Here is a 24276-nt window from a genome sequence, read left to right as displayed (position 1 = left end):
CAAGGATGTTTCCCTATGATAACAACTATCAACAAAGTCTTCAGGATTACCCCTTTGGTCAATTATATATGCAATGACATGCATACATGGTATACCCCTTACATCCCCTACAACTACATGTTCTACTTACCAAATTAACAGCATCACTAACCCCTTTATAGCAAACTTCATATATATCATCACATGCTTTCTTTGTAGTGCAATGCCTTGAATCATCCATTAGCTTGGTCAATTTGTCAACAATTGTAGGGCACAACAACCCCTTCTTGGTTAGAATCTATTCCCTTTTCGACTGAAATCGATACATCAAGTACCCTCTAATCCACTCCAACACAGTAATTAGTGATTTATCCCTAGCATCACCAATGTTGTCATTCCAAGTCTCACAAAGGTTGTTAACAAGCAAATCACATCTTGAATTATCATTGAACCTAGACCTTGACCATAACTTAGCTGGCACATTTGACAGCTACTTATGGGCTTCCTTATTAATCTGACTTATGAGATGCATGTGATATTTAAATGTATCTTCAGTCAAAGCACGGCTGCATTCCACGTCTTATCCCTTAGTTTCGCACATTTAAACTTCTTCTTAAAATTCTCATACATATGCTTCACACAAAATCTGTGGTAAGTGCCATGCAACTTGTCTTCAAAGATTTCAACTAAACCTTATTAACCAACAATAAAGAAAATATTAATATAAAAAGTTCCTAAATGTAAAATAAATGACATAAAATAAATTATTTAAACAGTTATACCTTTTGTCTGCGGACATAAATGTAAATCTGTTTAAATGACCTAAAACACTTTCTAGTTGGTTCAAAAACCATTCACAGGATTGTTTTGTTTCGGACCTAACCACACCTATGGTTATAGGGAATATTCCATTGTCTCTATCCTTCCCAATTGCACTTAACAACTGCCCTTTGTAAGGACCCTTCGAGAAGCAACCATCCAGTCCAATAAATGGCCTACATCCTTCCAAAAAACCTCTCTTCATTGCTTCAAAACAAACAGATAGCCCTTCAAATCTAGCAGGGTCATCAAGTGTTGCTCTATCAACAGTAGTCACTGCAATACTACTAGGGTTGGTGGTCTGAATGAGGTGGCAGAAAACCCTAGCCTTTGAGAATTACAGTCCATGGTCACCATCAATGTGTGATCTAGCCTTCTTCCTTGCCTTATAAACCTTGTATTTGGAAACAATAACATCCAATTCTCTTAAAACTGCCTTCTTCATTGCTGATGGTTTCCATGTGGGTTTATTCCTAATTGTGTCCATGTATTTGGTTGCCAAATAACTGGTTGATGCTTGACTATTAAGCTTATTATAACTGAAAGTATGTTTGGAGTTAAAAGTCTTTATTTGGAAGCTGTCATCATCTGAGTTAAATGAGGCATGAATTCTCCACCCACAATTTTTTGAACATCTAACAGTAACTCTATTTCCTTCATTCTTCACAAACCTAATATCATATTTTTCTTTAATAGCATCATCCCTTAAGGCCACTGTAAATGCTTCGGGTGAAGTAAATTTGTTGCCAAGTTCTATGACATTATTCCTAAATTTATGTCTTCTTGGAACCATATCCACTTCACTGTCACTGCCATCTTCTTTAGATGATGATCTGCATAAGCTTTCCAACTCATCACTTGGTGAATATATGGATTCAATATCTGAGTATTAACCCATGCCATCATTCACATCTTCATCCACATCACCATGCACATCTTCATCTACATCAACATTTACATCTTCAACCACATCAGCATTTACATCTTCAACCACATTAGCATCCACATCTATAACTACATTAGCATCCACATCTACATCCACAGTAGCATATTCATGCTCTAATTCATCATTCAGTTCATTTTTAGTCTAAGTTGCCCATTCTAGTATTTCATCATCCCAATTAGAATCATTAAATTACATGTCAACTTCAGGTTGTACTCCATCCTCCATACACTTATAACTTTCCTCAACATTTTCAGTATTTTCACCCTCAACACTGCCTTTTGAAATTATAAAGATTTTCATCAACCCGAACCTGCTATGAGCATTGATGCATTCCAATACATCTTCATATTCTTCAATTTTCTTAACTCCTTCATTACTGGCCATCATTGGATTTCTATAATACAACTCATAGTTTTTTTCAAACCCAAGCCTATTGGCCACCTTTTTTTAGATGAAAAAATGATTAAAAAATCCACATTAATATTGTCAAGTAGGTCTACCTCACCACCAACATATGACTTAAGTGGTGTGTATTGGAAATAACCTCCAAAATGTGCTTCCAGTGTAATCAACCTAGTAGTATTTATTCTCTGTTCAATCAAGAAAACCAAACCATCAAAAGATCAAATGGTCAATAAACAATACCTAAGCAATAAAATAACAATTTGCACAAACCCTAAGCACAAATATATATATATATATATATATATATATATATATATATATCAAATGACAATCCCTAAGCACAAAAAATAAAAAAACTTAAGTAAATAACAATATTTGAGCAATAAAATAACAATTTGCATTTTATTTACTAAAAAAAAATAACAATTTGCACAAACCCTAAGCACAAAAAATGAAAAATTAATCAAATGACAATCCCTAAGCAAAAAAAATAAAAAATTAAGCAAATAACAATACCTAAGCAATAAAATAACAATATGCATAAACCCTAAGTAAAAAAAATAAAAAAATAATCAAAAGATAATCCCTAAGCAAAAAAAATAAAAAATTAAGCAAATAACAATACCTAAGCAATAAAATAACAATATGCATAAACCCTAAGTACAAAAAATAAAAAATTAATCAAAAGACAATTCCTAAGCACAAAAAATAAAAAATTAAGCAAATAACAATACCTATACCTAAGCAATAAAATAACAATATGCATAAACCCTAATAGAGTAATGAAGCATTTTTTTTTTCACTGTTATTAATTATGTAGTAATGGAGCATATGAAGATACAAAAATGTAGTAATGATCACATGGAAACAAACTGACATCAAACACAAGACATGGACCATTGTGTATCACTATACGAAGACATAAAGGTAAAAAAAAGAAAAAAGACATGGACCACTGTCATTGACTATAAACTCTATTGTCAATGTGGTCTATCTTCTTTAATCAATATACAACCTACACCAAACATTTCCTAAGTTCTAAAAAATTGCATATAATTGACTGCATGCATGTGTATTATATATACAAAAAGAGATCTTTATACTAGGTCAAGATATATTTTCACAAATCCTAGAAATCGAATTTTCGATTCATACTAATTAACCCAAAAATATAACCATTAACATACAAAATGAAAAACAAGATTCATTTAAAATCGACATAAAGACATAGAACAGAATCTACACTTACAAATTTGGAGAACTTGTAAAATCGAACCAAAGTTCGTGAAAACGACAGACGCAACAGGAAATACCACACGATGTAACACACAATTGAAGAGAACAACAACACGATGTCGCGCACAATTTAACAGAATAAGAATACAATCAAAGTCTTCAACCCACATTATGAAACCCTAAGTTCGTATCTGCGCCTCCATCTCTCTCTAACTCTCTGTGCGTCTCTTTCTGTAACATAATCAGCTAAATGAGATTTTATGGCGACTTAACTTAGTAGGGTAAAATTGGTATTTCACCATCAGCCTTTTATTTTTATTTTTATTTTTATTTTATATAATTTAATAAGTAATATTATTTCAGTCATTTCAAATCAACAGTTGCCTGAAAGCTGATCCAATGACTCTCAGAGGGTATTTGCACACTTTGGTACTTTAGGGAGATGTTTGCAATAATTTAAATAGTTCAGGACGTTTTTTTACACTTTTACCTAAAAAAGAACAGTGAAAATTGACATTGGGCTTTCATAGTAACCAATTTGGCACCTGATGGAACCGTGAGATAGGAGGGGGGATATTGCACGCTCTGTTGCATTTGTTGTGTTGTTGCTGACATGGCAGGTTTTTTTGTTTAAAATAATTTTATCAAATGGTGCATTTTAATTGGATGGTTGTAGGCTTGAAGCACGTAAGGTAGTTGCTGGGGCAGTGCATAATTTCTTCTAGGGCTGCAAGTTGGGAGGGTCCAACCCAGCCCAGTCCCAATCCAACCTCAACCCGAATCGGATTGGGTTGGGCCAACCCGAATTATACTTAACATGGGTTATAGTCAAAACCCAGCCCGAATATTTTTGGGCCGGTCGGGTCGGGTTGACGGGTTGAGTTTTTAAAAATTTATTTATATTTTTTTTTTGGAAAATATATATATTATATAGATATATATATCTATATATTATTAAAAAACAAAAAAAATTTAGGGCAAATCATTTCAGCCTCCCCTGTCTCATTCTTAACTCTCTCTCTCTGTAACTTCAAACTACAAAATCTACAAGAATCAGAAGTTCAAAACCCATATATTTCAGATCTGTCTGCAAGAATCAAAAGTTCAAAATCCATATATTTCAGATCATTTCAGATTGTTCAAAAAATCAAAACCCATATGTTTCAGTTTCCATTGCCGACTGTTCCAGTTCGGGCCGTTCGCAAGCTTCAGCCGTCTCAAGCTTGCTCCCCTCTATCTCTGCAACTGCTAACTTGTATGTATGGGTTTGTTTTTATTTTTGGAAGTGACGGCGGCGGCGGTGGATCGGCTGAGGACGGCGGCACAGAGAGAGAGAGAAAGAAGAGAAAAGAGAAAAAAAAAAAAAAAAATTTCGGGCAGAGAGGGAAAAAGAAAGAAGAAAGAAGAAAGAAGAAAGAGAAGAGAAAGAGAAAGAAGAGAGAGGAGAGAGAGAAAAAAAAAAAAAAAATTCGGGCAGAAAGAAGAAAGGGAAAGAAGAGAGAGAGAGAAGAGAGACGAGAGAGAGAAAAAAAAAAAAAATTCGAGCAGAAAGAAGAAAGAAGAAAGAAAGAGAGGAGAGAGAAAAAAAATTTCAGGGAGGAGAGAGAAAAGAGAAAAAAAAATAATAATAATAATTTTGGGTTGGGTTCGGGTTGAGCCCGAGCCCAACCCGAATTGTTTGGGTTTTGACAAAATCCAACCCGAGCATGAACCCGATTTGTGAATTGTGTGTCCAAATTTCAAAATTTTTTGGTTGGGGTTGGGGTTGGGGTGGGCTGGGCTAACCCGCCAACTTGCAGCCCTAATTTCTTCCGACACATGGTTGATTAACCCAGGCGCATCAAACCAACTTTAAGTATCCCAATCCTAGATTAAGTCTGATTCTCCTTTGTTTCCACTTACCGATCTTCCCAATCGGAATCCCTACGATTTTAAGTTGGTACCTTCTATATTTCTGCGCATGTGTGTGTGTGTATATATATCTATCTGTTTTCCGATTCGCTGATTTTATTACTTTTAAATTGTTGTTATTTATTTGTAGGCGAAAGCAAATAAGGGGAGATCTATCAAGCAGGTATACAAGGGTGTTAGTGTTTTAATCTGTTATAGACGGGAATTGAGTGCTTAAGAACTTGGGTTTTCGATTTGTTGTTCCGAAAGTCTCAATCTTCACACTGATGCATGATTTCTGTCGTTTCGTGATTGTGCTCTTTATTTTGCAGGGTTTGTTCTAACATAAATTATTACAAGCTAAGGCAGGCATAGACAACTGTGTAATTAAGATGAGGAAGATTGCACGGTGTACCTCTTCTTTCAAGCAACAGAAGGTGAGTTGTTCAGATCAACCCCTAAACTTTATAATCACATCTTTAGAGTGTATTCGGTGACTAATTATTTGGTCTCAATCATCAATCCGATTTTTTCTATTAAATTTTAAAACATTGAGTACATAGAATAATTGTCATAAAATAAAATTTTCAGTGGCTGGTGGCGACAGAAACCAAATATGATAAAATACCTTAGATCAAAATCCTGTCAAGTAATACCACCAATGCGGACCATAGTGGTTTATATGCATTTAATCATACACGATCACAACACTAGCACATCATTCACATGGATCCCATGCAAATATGGAAAAATTGGAAATAGCATCTTCATGTAATTTTTTTATGCTATATCCATATTTTATATCAAGTTTATGATTTTTAACAAAACCCCCTTATGTTTTTGTCTTTAAACCAAGACAATCATGCCTTTTAACTTTATTTCTTCAATAACCTTATGACATGAGGCATAATAAAAAATTCGGCTTTAAACCTTATGCGGAATACAATTGTAGTCTTTCAAACTTTATGTTTCTTCACGAGATTCAAATAATTCATAAAACCATATGTGCACAAAAAGAATATTCAAGAATATAATTTGTATAATAATACTCCAAAAATTTTTAGAGCTACCAAATATTCAGACAAGATAAGACTACAAATTCTTTATATGAATGCTAGTGAATGAAAGAAAATAAAACTCCAATAATAATACTCCAAACTTTAAGAGCTACCAAAAATTCAGACAATAAGTCAAATGATGTTGATTAAGAGTAGTTTACAGCAGATAAAAGTATGTTCCTTATATAAGACAACAATTGTGATACTACTTTTTCCCAAGACTGACTTTCGGACTACCCAAGAGTATTAATAACAACTTTTATGTTTTCCAATACATATTAAGATTTTCCATACCATAATGAAACCCTTGACTAAAGACTATTGACTGACACAACTGATTGTATTAATGAGACAGAACTTACTGCATCAATCCTTCCTCCTTGGAAGAAACTCGTCCTCGAGTTGAATTCTGTCCAGCAACCCTTTTTTTACTGCCATCATGGAATGGATGCAGATCTGAAACATTGAATGTAGGATCGATACCCAAGTGCTGTGGTAAATCAATTTTATATGCATTCTCTCCAATCTTCTTGATGATTTGATAAGGTCCAATATTCTTCTTGCTGAGCTTAAAATAAGAGCCAGTTGGGAACCTCTCCTTTCGTAAGTAAACCATCACCATTTTGCCTTCTTTAAAGCTCTGGACACGCCTCTTCTTGTCTGCATCCTCCTTATACTTGGCATTTGATTCTTCTATTTTCAGCCTCATTTGATCATGCAACCTTTTCATCTCATCAACCATGGTTTCTCCCTTCGCATTTCTTTTCCCAATCCGTGGTATATGAGCTAAATCATAAAAATGAGTTGGTTGTCTTCCATGTACTACTTCAAAGGGACTTTTTTTTGGTAGTTCGATTCTCGGAGTAATTATAGGCAAAATCAGCTTGTGCAATAATGGCCTCCCATTGCTTTGGGTTCTTGCCAACCAAACACCTCAGAATATTGCCCAAACTTCTATTGATTACATCAGGTTGCCCATCTGTTTGAGGATGCTAGGAACTACTATACCGCAGCCCAGTTCCTAATTTCTTCCATAGATCTCTCCAGAAATGTGTCCAAAACTTGGAGTCTCGATCCGATGTGATTGTTTTGGCACTTCATGCAAATGAACAACTTCCTGGAAGTAAAGATTTGCAATATTTGATGCATCCATGGTCTTTTTGTAGCAAATAAAATGACCATCTTAGAAAATCTGTCGACTACCACGAAAATAGAATCCATTCCCCTTTGAGTTCTAGGCAGCCCCAATACAAAATCCATGCTTACATCTTCCCATGGTGCTGTAGGAACAGGCAGTGGTGTGTATAGACCGGTATTCTGGACTTTTCCTTTGGATTCTTGACATATTTGTCATCTATCAACAAACCGGTACACATCTCGCCTCATTTTGGGCCAAAAGTACTTCTGCTCAATCATGGCATGTGTCTTGTCTCTTCCAAAATGTCCTCCTAAGCCTCCTCCATGCATATCTATAATGATTCTCTCTCGCAAAAAACATTCTGGAATGCACAACTGATTGCCTTTGAAGAGAAATCCTTTATGCCACGTATATGTTCAATCTTACCCATTAGTGCCGTCACTCCAAACTGCACGATATAAATCCTTGAAAGATTCAAATCCTTCAATGGTTGTAGACATGATATTTAGCAATATGGTCCTCCTGTTGAGCGTTTCTGCCACTTTATTGCTAACTCCAGATTTATGCCTCAACACAAAAGTGAACTGTTGGAGGAGAGAAGCTCACTTTGCATGCTTCTTATTTAACTTCTTTTGGCTATTTATATGCTTCAAAGCTTCATGATCTGAGGACAAAAGAAACTCACGGCGAAGCAAATAATGCTGCCAGTGCCTTAAAGCTTGAACAGTGGCATAAAACTCTTGATCATAGGTGCTCTTGTATCATTCAATTTCTCGCTGTCGCATGCTACTGGTCTTCCCGTTTGACTTAGAACAGCTCCAATCCCAATTCTAGAAGCATCACATTCTACTTCAAATATATTTTCGAGATCTGGTAATGCAAGGACGGGGGTTGATCATAGCTTTTCTTTGATCTGCTGGAAGCTCTCTTCAGCTTTGTTGGTCCATTCAAACTTGCCTTTCTTCAAACAATCAGTCACTTTTGCAACTATAGTGCTGAAATTCTTGATGAAACGTCTGTAAAAGGTTGCAAGACCATGAAATTCTGCAACTGTAGTTGGTGTTGGCCAGCTTCTAATGGCTGACACTTTGCTGTCATCTACTTTTATTCCTTCTGCACTGATGATGTATCCCAAAAACACCAAGGAATTATTCATAAAATGGCATTTTTTCAGGTTAGCATTGAGTTTCTCTTGTCGTAGAACCTCTAATACTTCCCTTAAGTGCTGCAAGTGAGAATCTTTGGATAGACTGTAAATCAAAATGGCATCAAAGTAAATCACAACAAACTTTCCAATAATGGCTTCAAAATTTGACTCGTCATAAAGGTTCTGGGTGCATTTGACAAACCAAAATTTGATTCATCAAATACATGAATGTTCATGAATAAATACTCATTGTTCTCTGAATGTATGTATGGTGGTCCTTAAATACTTTAGTAGAGTAGTGGTTTCTATTACTTTTGTTGAATATGTTTCTTTTTCTTGTGTTTATGATTATTTGGATTTTCACTTCAGACAAAAGAGCAGCATACGAAGGATGGAATTAGTGGATTGCCAGACGAGATCCTCATTGACATCCTGTCTCTTTTGACGCTTAAGGAAGCTGCATGCTCTAGTATTCTCTCACGCAGATGGAGATATTTATGGAGACATACAACTGGTAGTTTCAACTTCGATTTAAATACATTACTAGGAGCTCCTACAGAGAGGATTTTTTTATGTTCTGAACATGAAGAAAAGCGTACTACATATACAAATTGGGTTAATGAAGTCTTGAAATTGCATCTTGGCACCCGTATAGATGAAATGAGGATTTATTTTGATTTCCGTGACCAATACCCTCACGATATCAATGATTGGATTAAGTTTGCTATGGAAAAGGGTGCTCAAAGGTTTGAATTGAATGTGTTGGGTTACACTATTCCCGGCCAGTGGCGTACATTTTACAATTTTTCAAGCGTGGAAAACTTCAAAATCTTATTTAGGACTTCACACAGTCATCATGTGTCACGGAGTATTGGTTCTGCAGCTGGCTTTTGTTCCCTGACAGCTCTTCGATTGGTTGGTGTTGATATCACGGAGGAGATGCTTGAGAATTTCCTATTCAACTGTCCGTTTCTTGAACAATTAGGCATTGTGGGTACAAAATGTCTGGTGAATCTAAAAATTTCTGGCCCGTCACTCAAATTGAAATGCTTAGAGATATCTCAATGCTTGTCTTTGGAAAATCTGGAAATTTCTGCAATAAATCTTGTTTCATTCGCCTACAAGGGACGAGAAACAGGTGTGCATTTTAAGAATGTTCCTCTACTCTCTGAGCTATCAATTGGGGGAGAATTCTGTCCCCCCTTTGTTTTTGGATGTTGCAAGCATTCCAGCTCTCTTCCTCAAATAGAAAAGCTCAAGTTAAAATATTTACAGGTTAGAATACACAATCATTGCGTGATTGTATGCTTTTCTTTTCTTTTTTGGTTATGGTTGTTGTAACATCATTATCAACTTGTGCTTTCTTTTTGTTAGGAAATACAGCGGTTCCCCAAGTATTGCCGTGATCTAGGTAATCTCAAGCAAGTGGAATTTTTCTTTGTAGGATCTGGTGGTGACTGCCTTCTGAGTTTCACTTCTGTGATTAAGGCATCTCCTAATTTGTCTAAGTTTTCTGTTCGGGTAAGTATTCTTTCTTTGTAATTTAAGTTATGTTTGCTGATGGAAGTATTAGTATTGATTTTTTAATTTTTTTTTTTTCATAATTTGTATTAGTATTGACTATTATTATTTTATTTATAAAAGGTACATGTATGATTTAAATAGACTTCAAATGTAAAGAGATAAGAAGATTGGGAGAGGTGTAAGCAGAGAGACACGTATATGATAGAATATAAGATTTTTATTGAAGTGGCTGAGGAGGTGAAAGGGACCATCAGCCTGCCACTTTCGCTTCTGCAAATAAATTCCCATCTTCAACTTAAAAGAGGAAACATACTGAACTTGATAACTTACTAAATTTCTTTTGACCCAAATTAAATTTAAAGAACAAGTTGAAGATGAAGAAGATAACAATTGAATAATGCTTTCATAAAAAATGCCATTCCAAACACACCCTAAATTTTGAGAACTTAGTGGGTTTGTGCCATTGTAGCTTTTTGCTTATACAATATGAGTAACCTAAGTAAAATCTTTAATGGAGGCCTTCTGAATTTACCACAGCTGTTTTCAAGCGTTAGGGTAAAGTAGACAGAGAGAATGGAATGGGATATAAGAGGCTGAGAAATATAGGAATTGGAAAGAAAGAGACAAACATCTTAAATTGTCCTCAATTATGCAAAGGAAATTAAGGAAAAAAAAAGTGAGAGAATATATATCATCAGGATGCAAACATTATCTTATAAAGAGATCCATTGATCCTAGCCACTCTTTTCTTGTTTAATCTTAGCTGCTATTTGTTTTCATGCCATTATTATGTGATTATAAATGAAAATAAGTTGAAGTCTTAAAACATGCTACTAGAATGTGACTTACCAAATATATATATATATATATATATATATATATGCTACTAGAATGTGAATAGTATCAATACATTGTTACTAGCCTAAATAAAATTAAGTTGTACCTAATGCTTAAAGGTATAATGTGATTGAATTCATAAGTTATAGTGAGCTAGCTTTCAATACAAATTTAATGACAAAATGAACGTGGATTCCCGCCTTACTCTTTCTTTATCGTCTATACACAAATGTAACATTTGGATGGTCATTTGATTGACAAATTGGACCTCGCAAGAAGCAAAAATCTTTGTATGCATGAACTATTTGCACTTAAATAAAATGGAACTTATACAAGTTTAGGGTCTATGTAAATAGACATTGTTTTATTGTCTTGCTTGTAAAGTTGCAATGGTTTTAGAATGTTAAAGGCTATTGCTTAGCCACCAATGTAAGGAGATGGAAAGGCAGATTGGATGCAAATCTAACCTTTCACATTAATAAAGAAAGTTGTTATTCTTAGCCTTAAAACAGTGGTCACATGCTAACAGCTTGGCCTTTTACCGTTGCACAAAGGATAACGGCGATGAGCTACTGTATTGCCATTGTATTACTTCTAGTGTTGGGTTTGTACCGTTCTGTAACTTTTTTTTTTTGGGGATAAGTAGTCCTATAAAGTTTTTACGATGATAAAATCTATAAATGGGACTCATTTTTTGGTTGGATATCATTGTATGTTATTAAAAGAGATTAATTTTTTTGCGATGAAGTTGAAGACAGCAGACATAAGCCCCTAACTTTTTTCTTGGATTTTTTTTTTTTTTTTGAGGGGGGGGGGGGGGGGGGGGGGGGGGGGCGGGAATGAATTTTCCAAGAGTTCAGGGAGGCAGATTAGGTTTTGGTCTAGTCCATGATGTGGGGTGGGGATAGGCCAATAGCAAGTGTTTTCCTGAGGTTGTTCAGGATATCTTCAGATGGTCATGTCTTGGTAGCTGTTTTTTATCGCCTTGATAGCAGAAGGACGAGTTGGGATGTGCAATTTGTATGTGTTTGGCTAGATTCTAGGCAAGGGAGGTTCGAGGTGTGCTATTTTTACCAGAGATTTTCAAATATTTGGTAGTCTACAATTCCGGGAAGTTTGGTGAACCAAAGGTTCCCTCAAGGTTGCTTTTTTTGGATGGACGGTTGTGTTGGGGAGGATCTTGACAAGCGACAAGAAAGAGGCGTCAAATCTTGGTAAATTGTTGTTGCATGTGCAAGAGGGATGAGGAGTTGATTGATCAGCTTCTCTTACGTTTTTCGGTGACTAGGGATGTGTGGATATTGAGCATGCTCGAAGCTTGCCAAGGTCCACGTTGAGCATGCTCGAGGCTTGGAATGGGTGTATAGTTGTGTTGCTAGCCTGGGATACATGAGAGTGATTCTACTTTGTATTTGGTGGGGCTTCTGGTATGAAAGAAATAGGGGACTCTTTGACTAGAATTAATCTAGTATAGGGGTATTAAAATCGTCCATTCTTCGTTTTGTTGTTTGTTGGGTTAATGGGAGGTATTGTAGAGGATTTTGTTGCATTTGTGGATAGTTTAAGGCTGTGTTACCTGGACTCGTCAGAGAAGGCCAGAGTGTCCGTGTCGACACGACACGGACACGGACACGGGATATGTGTCCGACCCTCCATTTTTCAGTCGGACACGGCTGATGACGAAAATACATAAAATGATGTGTACTTTGATGCTTGTGAAGGATTAGGAATTTTTTTCGTGTTTTTTTGTTAAATCTGCAGGCATATGAAGCTTTCTGTTTCAACAATGGCCGTTTTGGTTTGGATCGGTGGTCTGAAGGTTGAAGACGACTTGCTGTTTATGAACCCACATGCGCTGCTTTTGTGCAATTTTTTGTGCCATCTTGTGCGTGGTTTCACGAACTTAATATCTAACCTTTTAACGGTCAGGATCACAACACCTGTTTATTTGGATCTAGAAAGATAAGAGACATTGGCACACAGCTGTAAAAAGTCTTGCATCTCACGTGGAAAAAAGGACCTACTGTGGACTTTTGACTTGGCTTCCTTTTATGGTTACAGCTGTAACTTTGCTTTTATGGTACTACTATATGAATCGGCTTCCTTTTTAATTGGGCTTTTGACTTGTACAGGCCCAAAACCCAAGCATCAATCCATGACTGAGATGCACATACAGAGACATATTAGCCCATATTGAATTAGTCATCCTTTTTTATTGTGCTTTGACTTGTACAGGCCCAAATGCCAAGATATAGAGGCATATTAGCCCAAGCCCAAACTCACCCTTGGTTAAACAAAAAGAGCCCTACAACTCAGAATTTCTTATTTACTGGTTTCATAAAAACAGCAGTAGCAGGGGAATGCATAGCCATGACATGCCACCTATCAAATGAGGCAAACAAATGCAGTAATAATTATAAAATTCTTATAAAAGAGTACAATTGATATATATATTTTTAGTTTTAGGATTAATGTCTCAAACATAACTTACAAATTTTTTAAAGTGTCCAAGTACCCGTGTCCAATATTTGGACACTTTTAATCCGAGTCCCCGTGTCTTGAAAATTGATAGATTGACGAATCCAACTCTTAGACACGCACCCGTGTCCGACACCCGTACCCGAGTCCGGGTAACATAGGTTTAAGGGTATAGGGGATTATTTTGACTTGGAGCTTATTGTTTTGCACATGTTCGCTTGGGTGCGCTCCCCTTTTGAGTGCTTATAATGAAAAATTACTTGAACAAAAAAAAAAAAAAAAAAAAAAAATCGAATAAGTTGTTAATCTAAGGACATCAAGACATTCCCTTCGTGCTTTTTATTTTATTTTTTCCAAAAATTTCATGACTGGTAAACTTTGTGGTCATTTATGGAGGAATTAGCTCCATCGTTTAAATTTTGTGATGGCCTCAAGCATGTTTGATCTCGTTGTTCTGCTGGAAGTAAATTTGTATGGAGAACTGTTCACTTGAATCCTTCCCCGGCTTTAAGTGAATCTTGTTTTCATAATTGACATTGAATAGAGATTGAATTAGAATGTGAATAAGATTTGATAAGAGAGCTTTTGGCATGGTAAGGATTTTATTACTATTATTGTTGTTATTAATTTTTTTTTAATAAACAACCTATGCTACTAATCTATACTATTATGTCTGTGGGTGGCTATTATTTGAGTGTTTTTGGTAGCCTCCAATGCCAGTTAAAGCAACTGGGGACAGTTTCTGCAGCCTTACTGAAAATAACCAAATTGTGGTTTGGATTTCTCTTATGAATGATTCCTGATGTTTAACCAATATTGATGACCATTATGTAAGTGAGTTACTCTAATAGTCAGTTGCTCTAATAGGTTGTTGCATAACCCGGTTGCATTACTTGAATCACCATTGGCAAAAAATAAAAAAGTCTTTCCCAGTATGCAAGACCCCTGCATTTAGCAGGGTCTGAAAGAGTAATACTATTGGGTGCGCCAGGTGCACGGTGCACCGGCTCATCCGAGCTGTACATGCACAACACGCGCCTGCGTGTGCACAACACGTACGGCTCGGATGAGCCCTGTACACAGTGTGCCAGGTGCACCCAATACCTTCTCCTGAAAGAGGTGGATGGTAAGCTGCCTTACTCCATTGCTAAATAGGTTGATTTCAGGACTCGAGCCCGTGTCATTGCGGGGGACTGATGAGCACTTGAGTTGTCATTGGAATGCAAATACAAGGTCATTTGTTGATTTTCTTAGAAACCTTTTAGAAAATCATTGAGAAAAGGAAGATTTCTTATTTTTATTAGAGACAACTGGCTCCTTTCACATCCAGTGCAATTTACTTTTTTACTAAATCTTCTTGTGTTAACCTACTGTTGTTCTAGCTTCTAATTCATTGTTCTGTTTGTTTTTTTTATTTTTTATCTGACTATCTTCCTCAATGGCAGATGCATCTTGCACCGGTTTATAGAGAGGTACTGAAAATTACAAATTTATACTGGTCTAGAGTTTGTTATATATTCTTAACCTTGTCTGCAAATAATGCCTTCTCTTGTTGTGCTGGCAGATAATAAGGGAAGTTGATGAAAGAACATATTTACATGCTGTAAAAGAGGCGACTAAATGTCATCATCAATGCCTTAAGGTGGTGGAATTGTGTGGGTTTAATGGGATTAGCGGAAGCGAAGTTGAACTTGTTTTGCACATACTTGAGATTGCTGCATCACTAGAGAAGATAATTATTGATACTCGTCTTGTGATACCCTCTGAATTTTCGCGGGAAGCCCAAATAGAAGCTGCTAGAGAGCGTGCCAGACAGTTGAAAACAAGATTACCTGCAACCATTGAACTTGTGATTCTTTAGTTATTAAAAATAATAATAATAATAATCCCAGTCCCATGTCTTCTAGTTTGGAGGGTTACAACTTTAAGTGATTATCTATTTATTCTTCTCAGATTATTTATAATCTAAAAGGCAATGTATCTTCAGGGATTACAACCGAAAGTAGAGATGAGCTGCTATTCTATGACTGGCTGCGGAAAGTTTAACACAGTTTTGAATTATAAAACCCTGAATGGAAAATTTTAAATTTCTTCTTTCTGATGCAGTTGGAAGTTCGTAGGAAATGATCCATCTCTATTTCACATCTCTTGCATGCTGCTAGACCTTAATAGCCATTTATTATTTATTTATTTTACGGGAGGGAGGGTAATAGTAGCAGTGAGGTGCAAATTTTTAAAAAGTTTCATCTCAGGAGTGGTCGGTGTATGCAGGAGTGCTAATGTTTTTACGCGGACTTGGAGAAATGTATAGAATAGGAAGAATTAACATTGATGACACGCACGCATGGTGGTCAGGCTCATTAACCCATCTAGACTCATCCTACTGGGCAGGTCGGGTCGGGTCAAAAATAAATTGTGAAAAAATACTTTAATTATTACCACTAACAAAAGATGATTGGTTGATTATACATGGTAATGGTGTAGAGAAAGTCTCTCTTTTGGTTGTCACCCTTGATTGTGCAAGTCAAATTAAAATTAGTTGGTCAAATTTGTTTGCTGACGTAAATTTAGCAATTTTTTTCAAAATTCTTTAAATTCTATGCAGTTTTGGCAAGAGTGCAAAAAAATTATTCTACACTTTCATCAATTTTGACACTTTTTGGACAATGACATTTTCAGATTTGATAAATTGAACACTGATACATTAAATCAAAATCAAAATCAAAATATCCTGTTACCCTTTAACTTATGAATTAACTATTTAAATTAAAATTTTAACATTTTAACCTTCTCAAAACATTCTCGAATTCATAGGAGTACTATATATATACATATTTTTAATATTAATAAAGTACTCATATGCTGTAACAAATATTAAAATAATAATTTACATTTGTTTTTCAAAAGCAAGAGTAGGTGGTCCTCAATTCTCAAACCCATTGCCGGCTGTATTACGGAGTAGTCTACTTCTGTCCGCATGGAAAGTTCCAAGCACTTCTCGTATGTAACGGTCAACATGTAGACAACACACGTACATATATAATACTCTACATATATATTTCTATATATCTAACATCAACGAGTCACAAAGTGAATATGATTGCTAACAATACAGACAACAAAAATATAACCATTACCAGTTACCACCTCAAAATTCCTTATAAACATAGCTTCACACCCTCTCCTCTCCCTCGCTCAACACACACTGTCACACACACACACACACACACACAAAACCATGGAATCTGTAATCTATTTTAAATTTGCCACTTCTACTCCCTCTCCTCCTTTTCCTGAAAAACAGATCTTCCAAAAGGATCCCACCAGTGACCAGGCTCAATGGGGTTACCCATGGTAGGCCAGAGCCTTGGCCTCCTACGGGACATGAGAGCCAATTGGGGAGAGGAATGGCTCCAAGAAAGGATAAGAAAGTGTGGTTCGATTTCGAAACTCAGCCTCTTTGGGACCCCGATCAACAGTTTTCCTCCATGGAGAGGCTGCAAACAAGTTCATATACACTTGTGATGGCAACACATTTGCCAACCATCAGCCTGCTTCAATCAGGAGGCTCAATGGGGACAAGAATTTAATGGAGTTGGGCCAGGATGATCACCGGAGAGTCAAGGGAGCTCTTGTATCGTTTTTGAAGCCGGAAGTGTTGAAGCTGTATGTTGGGAAGATGGATGAAGAAGTTAGACAGCACCTTGAGATGCATTGGCATGGCAAAAAGGAGGTGACGGTAGGTATACATGTCTATGTCAATTGGACACGAAAATCAACAGTTGATGTGTGTGATTTAACTCTCTAGACATTAAAATCACACTCACATCTAACCACTACCTAACTTAATTGATTTTTACAATACTATATACTCCTTTCGTCCCTAAATACAAGTCCATGTTTAAAAATTGGAATTTTTAAGGAGACATGTAATTAATGCATTGTCTCTTTTTAAATTTACCAAATTGTCCTTTATAATTTAAACATATATAGTTACAAAGTTTGAAATTTTTTAAAAAGATAAAGGATAATGATGAAAATATAATAAAAAGATGCTTTAACTTTTTAAAGAGACAACTAATTTAGAATATGTAAAAAGAGAAAAATGAACTACTAATTAGGGATGGAAGGAGTACTTAATTAAGGGGAATAATTTTTGCAATACTATATACTTACTTAAGGGGAATAGTTTTATCCGAACTTTTCTCGGTATAGTTTCATCATATTGTTTTAAGTGGAGAAGAATCATTTGCGATTGGATACGACCTAAATATAATTAAAATCTATTAACTAGTTCATGAAGTTTTTGTCAAATTTAATTGTTTAGGGTACGGAAATCATATTTTTTAGTCCATTTCGGCATTTTTGTGTGGTCTAAACGGACTCCAATTTTTTATATTTAGCAGTTTCATAGATTAGGGTTCTTATCCTATGTTTTTGGTAATTAATTTTTATCTAAAGTTACATTTTAGGCTTTTTAATGGTGTTAGCTATACGTTTCCTTATGCTGCAGAAAACCGAATTTATTAAACGATTAATAACATTTCACAATAATCTTTGCATATACTCTAGATTTAAAGTTGTTTATGGTTGCTTTGTGAAGCTTAATAGCTTCCACTTTTTAGTATATACATGGAATTAAAGAGCCCTTGCTATGTTGTTAGACATTTACAAGTACCCGTTTGCTATTCCAAAGATTAACTAAAACATGAACAAGTGATACTTAGTTATCAGTGAATCTTGTAGAAATAAAGGTTTGTATATATGTGTGTGTCTCTAAGTGTCTTCATCCAATCAACTGAACAACATTAATTGTAATACGTGTGAGTTTGTTCGCAGCGAAATGGTTGTGGAATATAATATGGATAATTTACCTAGGATGATGGTGAATTGATATAACTTGCTTCTTTATCCAATTTTTACTTATTTTAATTTTACCGAAATAAAACTAAATTCAAATCACAAAGCAAAAATAAAGTGCAAGTAAAGTAAATAAGGTTTAAGAGATGACCACACGATTTTTAACGAGGAAATTCCAATTGGTAGAATAGACTGATTGTTATGGGAAAAATCTCGTTGGACTGTGCAGTCCAGAGAAAAATAATTCACTATGTTTGAAGCAAAGTACACCGAACTTTGACTCAGGCTCACACCCAATCGTTCTACCAAAAACCAATCGTTGACAATCCCTGACTTTGTGACCCCCTTGTCCAACAGCTCTCGACTTTAGGCTTACTCTTGATCTCTGTAGAAGAGTTGCAGGTAGATCAAACAACACTCCACAAATGCTTTAACCCCTTCAAAGTGTGATCGCTTCACCTCTTTTCTTCAAGATCTGAATTTGATGAAGAATGAATGAATTTTGCTTTTCGGAATTTCTGAATATTCAATTATACTTTAATTCCGATGAGATAGAGAACAACACTCCTAAATCACTCTTATGTTTATGTGTGTGCTCTCAAAAATAAAATCAGAAAAATCAGGTTGATTTTCTGAATAAAAATCTCTCAAAGATGGCTCTTAATTAGATCTGAATTTTGTAAGCAAAAGCACGATGTTGAATGAAAGAGATATTATATAGAAGTTAGGAAGACCTAATAACACTTCTAAAACAATTAGAATTCGTGCATAGGTTATGGAAAGAAGTTTGGTCCAAAAAGGATTTAAAACATAATAGGAAACTGAAGTTACCTAACATACTCGGCAGTCTTGAACCGGTACCAGATTTAGCTACCGGTTCAAGAAGGTCAGAAAGCTTTCCGACGCACTTCTTGAATAACTAGCTACTAGTATCAGATTTGGCTACCGGATCCCAATGGATAGAAGTGAAATTTCTATTTGGCTACCAGTAATAGATTTGGCTACCAGTACTAAAAGGACAGAATGTAAACTTCCTAAACACTTCAAACTTCTAAGACTTCCTAAGTGTTCTCACTCACTTACATGCCTTTCTAAAGCATTGTTCTCATCATCCCGGAGTGTAATAAACCATGAACACTTGAACTTCTTTAAATCTGCATCCGATCTTCAATCTTGAATTTTTGAACTGAAAAATTACAACTTGATCGGACTTGTTTTGACAACGAAATTAGCCAATTACAAAATAAATATCTCACAATACGTACATAGGTGATGCCACTAATGAAAACCCTGACCTTCAACATAATTTGTACACTTATATTCGGTATTGAAAGAGAAGGATATGATGGAATGAATGTTGTTTGTACCAATACATTAGCCATTTACACGCTTTAACCATAGCCTCCGGGCAAGGGCAAAAATCAAAACCATAGTTATGGATCTTATATCCGAGAAAAAGGTGGAATTAGAGAAACATGGGGCTTCCCCTCATCAAGATCTCATCACTTGCTTGCTAAGCATCCGCAACGAAGACGGTTTAGCTGCACTGTCTGATGAGGAGATTTTGGACAATGCCATCATTGTAATGCTTGCAAGACATGACACTTCCTCCATTTTACTTACCTTCTTGGTCAGACTTTTCGCCAACCATCCATCCGTCTACTCTTTTGTTCTTCAAGGTATATCCTAACACCATTATGGTAAAGAATCCAGATCCTCTCCCGTGCATTGGACAGTCTACTCTATTGGTAGGGTCCACACCCCTTATAGAGTCACTGGACCGTTCAGTGCATAAGAGATGATCCAAATTGCTGTGGGCACTTATTTTTTTCTCAATCACCCCCGAGAAAAATACAATAAAATAAAAAATTGATAAATTATGTTACTAATTGTGATTGTAGAGCAAGAAGAGATTGCCAAGAGCAAGAGCTTGGGGAAGCTTTTCACATGGGAAGACCTTATGAAGATGAAGTACACATGGAGGGTAGCAATGGAGACACTAAGGGTGACCCCTCCTATATTTTTTTTTCCTTCAGGAGGGCTCTCAAAGATATTGAATATGGAGGTTATATAATTCCAAAGGGTGGCAAGTATGTGACAAATCTTCAATATTATTGTAGTTAGCTTTTAATCATCAGTACTACTATAATATATGTGCCATTATACATACATACATACATACAGACATACATATATATATATATATATATATATATAGAGAGAGAGAGAGAGAGGACTGACTGACATGCATTTGTGGATTATAATGTGAAACAAGAGTTACGCGGAATGTGGAAACTGTTAGTTGATTTAAACGGTGATTAGCTCCTTAATGACCTAGATCTGATTATTAGGTCAACTTGCTTAATTTACGATTGATTAGATTATCTGATCAATTTAAACATCCACAATCACAAATATATGAAAAAGTAAAACAAGTTAGAGTTAGAGAGATTGCACCAGGATTTTTAGCGAGGAAACCCCAGTTGATAAAATATGTCAACTGTTGTGGGAAAAATCTCGTAGACTGTGCAGTCCAAAGTAAACCAATCCACTATATTTGAAACAAAGTATACCGAACTTTGACTCTGTCTCACACCCTATCGTTTTACACTACACCAACCGCTGACAATCCTCTAGCTTTGCGACTCCCCGTCCAACAGCAACTTGATCTCAGGCTTACACTTGATATTTGTAGAAGAGTAGCAGGTAGATCAAACAGCACTTCACGAATGCTCTAACCCTTTCAAAGTGTGATTGTGTTTACTTCTCTTCTTCAAGATCTGAACTCGATTGTAGAAGAATTAAATCCTGCAGATCATCTGGAATATCTGAATATTCAATACAGCTCCAATTCCGATGAGATAGAGAACGTTATAACTAAATCACTCATGAATATATATGTGTGCTCTCAAAAATAAATTCAGAATAATTAGATTTGATTTTCTAAATTTTTCTCTCTCTAAAGGCTTTCTCAAAATATAGAATTGATTTTCCTTAAAGCCATCTTTAAACCAATATATATGACATAGTTTATATAGAGTTTTTAAAGTCCTAATCCCTCAGAAAATATGATAAATTTCGTGCATAGGACTTGGAAGAAAGTTGGAATTGAAAAGGAAACTTTCAGCATAAAGGAAACTAAAATCCAAGTGCTGCTAGAAGACCTTGAACTGGTTCAGCCATCTTGAACTGGTTCAAGATGGACAGTGTTGAAAATTTGCAATATTTTGCAATTATTCTTGTTTCGAACCTTCCAGAAACCGTCTTAACTGTTCTCACTACCTCTCAACCTTCTTAGAGCATCTTTCTCATTATCTCAGAGTGTAGTAATGAACACTTGACTTTCTTCTTCAAATCCGCGTCCGATCGTCAATCTTCGAAATTTTTGAACCGAAAAATTACAACTTGATTGGACTTGTTTTGACAACAAAATAAGCCAATTACAAAATATATATCTCACATATAATAATTAGGTGGTTTGGTCTGCAAGCATGACTCATATGACATATGGATGAAACAATCTTCCCAGAACCAGAAAAGTTCGATCCAATGCGCTCGGAGAAACAAGGAACTCCCCGTCCTTACAGTTTTGTGGCATTTGGAGGAGGCGCCAGGAACTGTCCTGGATATGAGTTTGCAAGAATTGAAACTCTGGATATGGTTCATCACTTGGTTACCAAATTCACATGGAAGCTCTAATGCAAAGATGATTCCTTCAGCAGAGATCGAATGCCCCTTTCACTTAGAACAACTCCAATCCCAATTCCAGAAGCATCACATTCTACTTCAAATATACTTTCAAAATCTTGTAATGCAAGGACGGGGTTGATCATAGCTTTTCTGTGATCTACTGGAAGCTCTCTGCAGCTTTGTTGGTCCATTCAAACTTGCCTTTCTTCAAACAATCAGTCACTGTTGCAATTATAGTGCTGAAATTCTTGATGAAACCTCTGTAGGTCTATGAAATTCTGCAACTGTAGTTGGTGTTGTCCAGCTTCTAATGGCTGACACTTTGCTGTCATCTACTTTTATTCCTTTTGCACTGATGATGTATCCTAAATACACCAAGGAATTACTGATCAAATGGCACTTTTTCAGCTTAGCATTGAGTTTCTCTTGTCGTCAAACCTCTAATACATCCCTTAAGTGCTGCAAGTGAGAATATTTGGATAGACTGTAAATCAAAATGGCATCAAAGTAAACCACATTCCAATAATGGATTCAAAATTTGACTCGTCAAACGCATAAAGGTTCTGGGTGCATTTGACAAACCAAAATTTGATTCATCAAACGCATGAAGGTTCATGAATAAATACTTACTGTTCTCCGAATGTATGTATGGTGGTCCTTAAATACTTTAGTAGAGTAGTGGTTTCCATTACTTTTGTTGAATATGTTTCTTTTTCTTGTGTTTACGATTATTTGGATTTTCACTTCAGACAAAAGAGCAGCATACGAAGGATGGAATTACTGGATTGCCAGACGAGATCCTCATTGCCATCCTGTCTCTTTTGACACTTAAGGAAGCTGCATGCTCTAGTATTCTCTCACGCAGATGGAGATATTTATGGAGATATACAACTGGTAGTTTCAACTTCGATTCAAAGACATTACTAGGAGCTCCTACAGAGAGCTTTTTCATCTTCTAAACATGATGAAAAGCGTACTACATATATAAATTGGGTTAATGAAGTCTTGAAATTGGATCTTGGCACCTGTATAGATGAAATGAGGATTTCTCTTAATTTTCGTGACCAATACCCTCGCGATATCAATGATTGGATTAAGTTTGTTATCGAAAAGGGTGCTCAAAGGTTTAAATTGGATGCATTGGGTGGCACTCATCCTGGCCGGTGGCGTACGTTTTACAAATTTTCAAGCACGGAAAACTTTAAAATCTTATTTAGGATTTCACACAGTCATCATGTGTCATGGAGTATTGGTTCTGTAGCTGGCTTTTGTTCCCTAACAGCTCTTCGATTGGTTGGTGTTGATATCACGGAGGAGATGCTTGAGAATTTCCCTATTCAACTGTCCGTTTCTTGAACAATTAGGCATTGTGGGTACAAAATGTCTAGTGATCCGTCACTCAAATTGAAATGCTTAGAGATATCTCAATGCTTGTCTTTGGAAAATCTGGAAATTTCTGCAATAAATCTTGTTTCATTCGCTTACAAGGGACGAGAAACAGGTGTGCATTTTAATAATGTTCCTCTACTCTCTGAGCTATCAATTGGGGGAGAATTCTGTTCCCCCTTTGTTTCTGGATTTTGCAAGCATTCTAGCTCTCTTCCTCAAATAGAAAAGCTCAAGTTAAAATATTTAAAGGTTAGAATACACAATCATTGCGTGATTGTATGCTTTTCTTTTCTTTTTTGGTTATGGTTGTTGTAACATCATTATCAACTTGTGCTTTCTTTTTGTTAGGAAATACAGCGGTTCCCCAAGTATTGTCGTGATCTAGGTAATCTCAAGCAAGTGGAATTTTTCTTTGTAGGATCTGGTGGTGACTGCCTTCTTAGTTTCACTTCTGTGATTAAGGCATCTCCTAATTTGTCTAAGTTTTCTGTTCGGGTAAGTCTCCTTTCTTTGTAATTTAAGTTATGTTTGCTAATGGAAGTATTAGTATTGATTTTTTAATTTTTTTTTTTCATAATTTGTATTAGTATTGACTATTATTATTTTATTTATAAAAAGGCAGATGTATGATTTAAATAGACTTCAAATGTAAAGAGATAAGAAGATTGGGAGAGGTGTAAGCAGAGAGACACGTATATGATAGAATATAAGATTTTTATTGAAGTGGCTGAGGAGGTGAAAGGGACCATCAGCCTGCCACTTTCGCTTCTGCAAATAAATTGCCATCTTCAACTTAAAAAAGGAAACATACTGGAACTTGATAACTTACTAAATTTCTTTTGACCCAAATTAAATTTAAAGAACAAGTTGAAGATGAAGA

General features: G+C 35.8%; 2 protein-coding genes and 1 pseudogene across 3 annotated transcripts; all 3 read left to right on the top strand.

Annotated features, from left to right (window-relative positions):
- The first annotated feature begins 5185 nt into the window (after nt 1-5185).
- Nucleotides 5186-15562, top strand: LOC132308132 (putative FBD-associated F-box protein At5g56690). 2 transcript variants are annotated; one of them, XM_059806134.1, is made up of 7 exons: nt 5186-5320; nt 5427-5459; nt 5608-5712; nt 8988-9893; nt 9993-10139; nt 14903-14929; nt 15022-15562. In XM_059806134.1, the coding sequence occupies exons 3-7, from the start codon at nt 5668-5670 to the stop codon at nt 15316-15318; spliced, it is 1422 nt and encodes a 473-aa protein (XP_059662117.1). In that variant the 5' UTR covers nt 5186-5320; nt 5427-5459; nt 5608-5667; the 3' UTR covers nt 15319-15562. The 2 variants fall into 2 exon arrangements, with proteins under 2 accessions (XP_059662117.1, XP_059662123.1); XM_059806140.1 differs by having other exon boundaries at nt 5204-5324.
- Nucleotides 15563-16708: 1146 nt separating this feature from the next.
- On the top strand, nt 16709-22163 carry LOC132278323 (taxadiene 5-alpha hydroxylase-like; annotated as a pseudogene).
- A 448-nt stretch (nt 22164-22611) lies between these two features.
- LOC132278314 (F-box/FBD/LRR-repeat protein At1g16930-like) lies at nt 22612-23363 on the top strand. Its single transcript, XM_059780113.1, has 3 exons — nt 22612-22617; nt 22757-22901; nt 23041-23363. Exons 1-3 carry the CDS (start codon nt 22612-22614, stop codon nt 23361-23363), a joined length of 474 nt encoding a protein of 157 aa, XP_059636096.1.
- Nucleotides 23364-24276: the final 913 nt, after the last annotated feature.

This window comes from Cornus florida, unplaced genomic scaffold (assembly GCF_030987335.1).
Source record: "Cornus florida cultivar Cherokee Brave unplaced genomic scaffold, ASM3098733v1 CherokeeBrave_3.0.0_Hap2_Chr01, whole genome shotgun sequence".
Lineage (NCBI taxonomy): Eukaryota > Viridiplantae > Streptophyta > Magnoliopsida > Cornales > Cornaceae > Cornus > Cornus florida.
The sequence above is the reverse complement of the archived record's forward strand: the minus strand, read 5'-3'. Positions and strand labels throughout refer to the sequence as shown.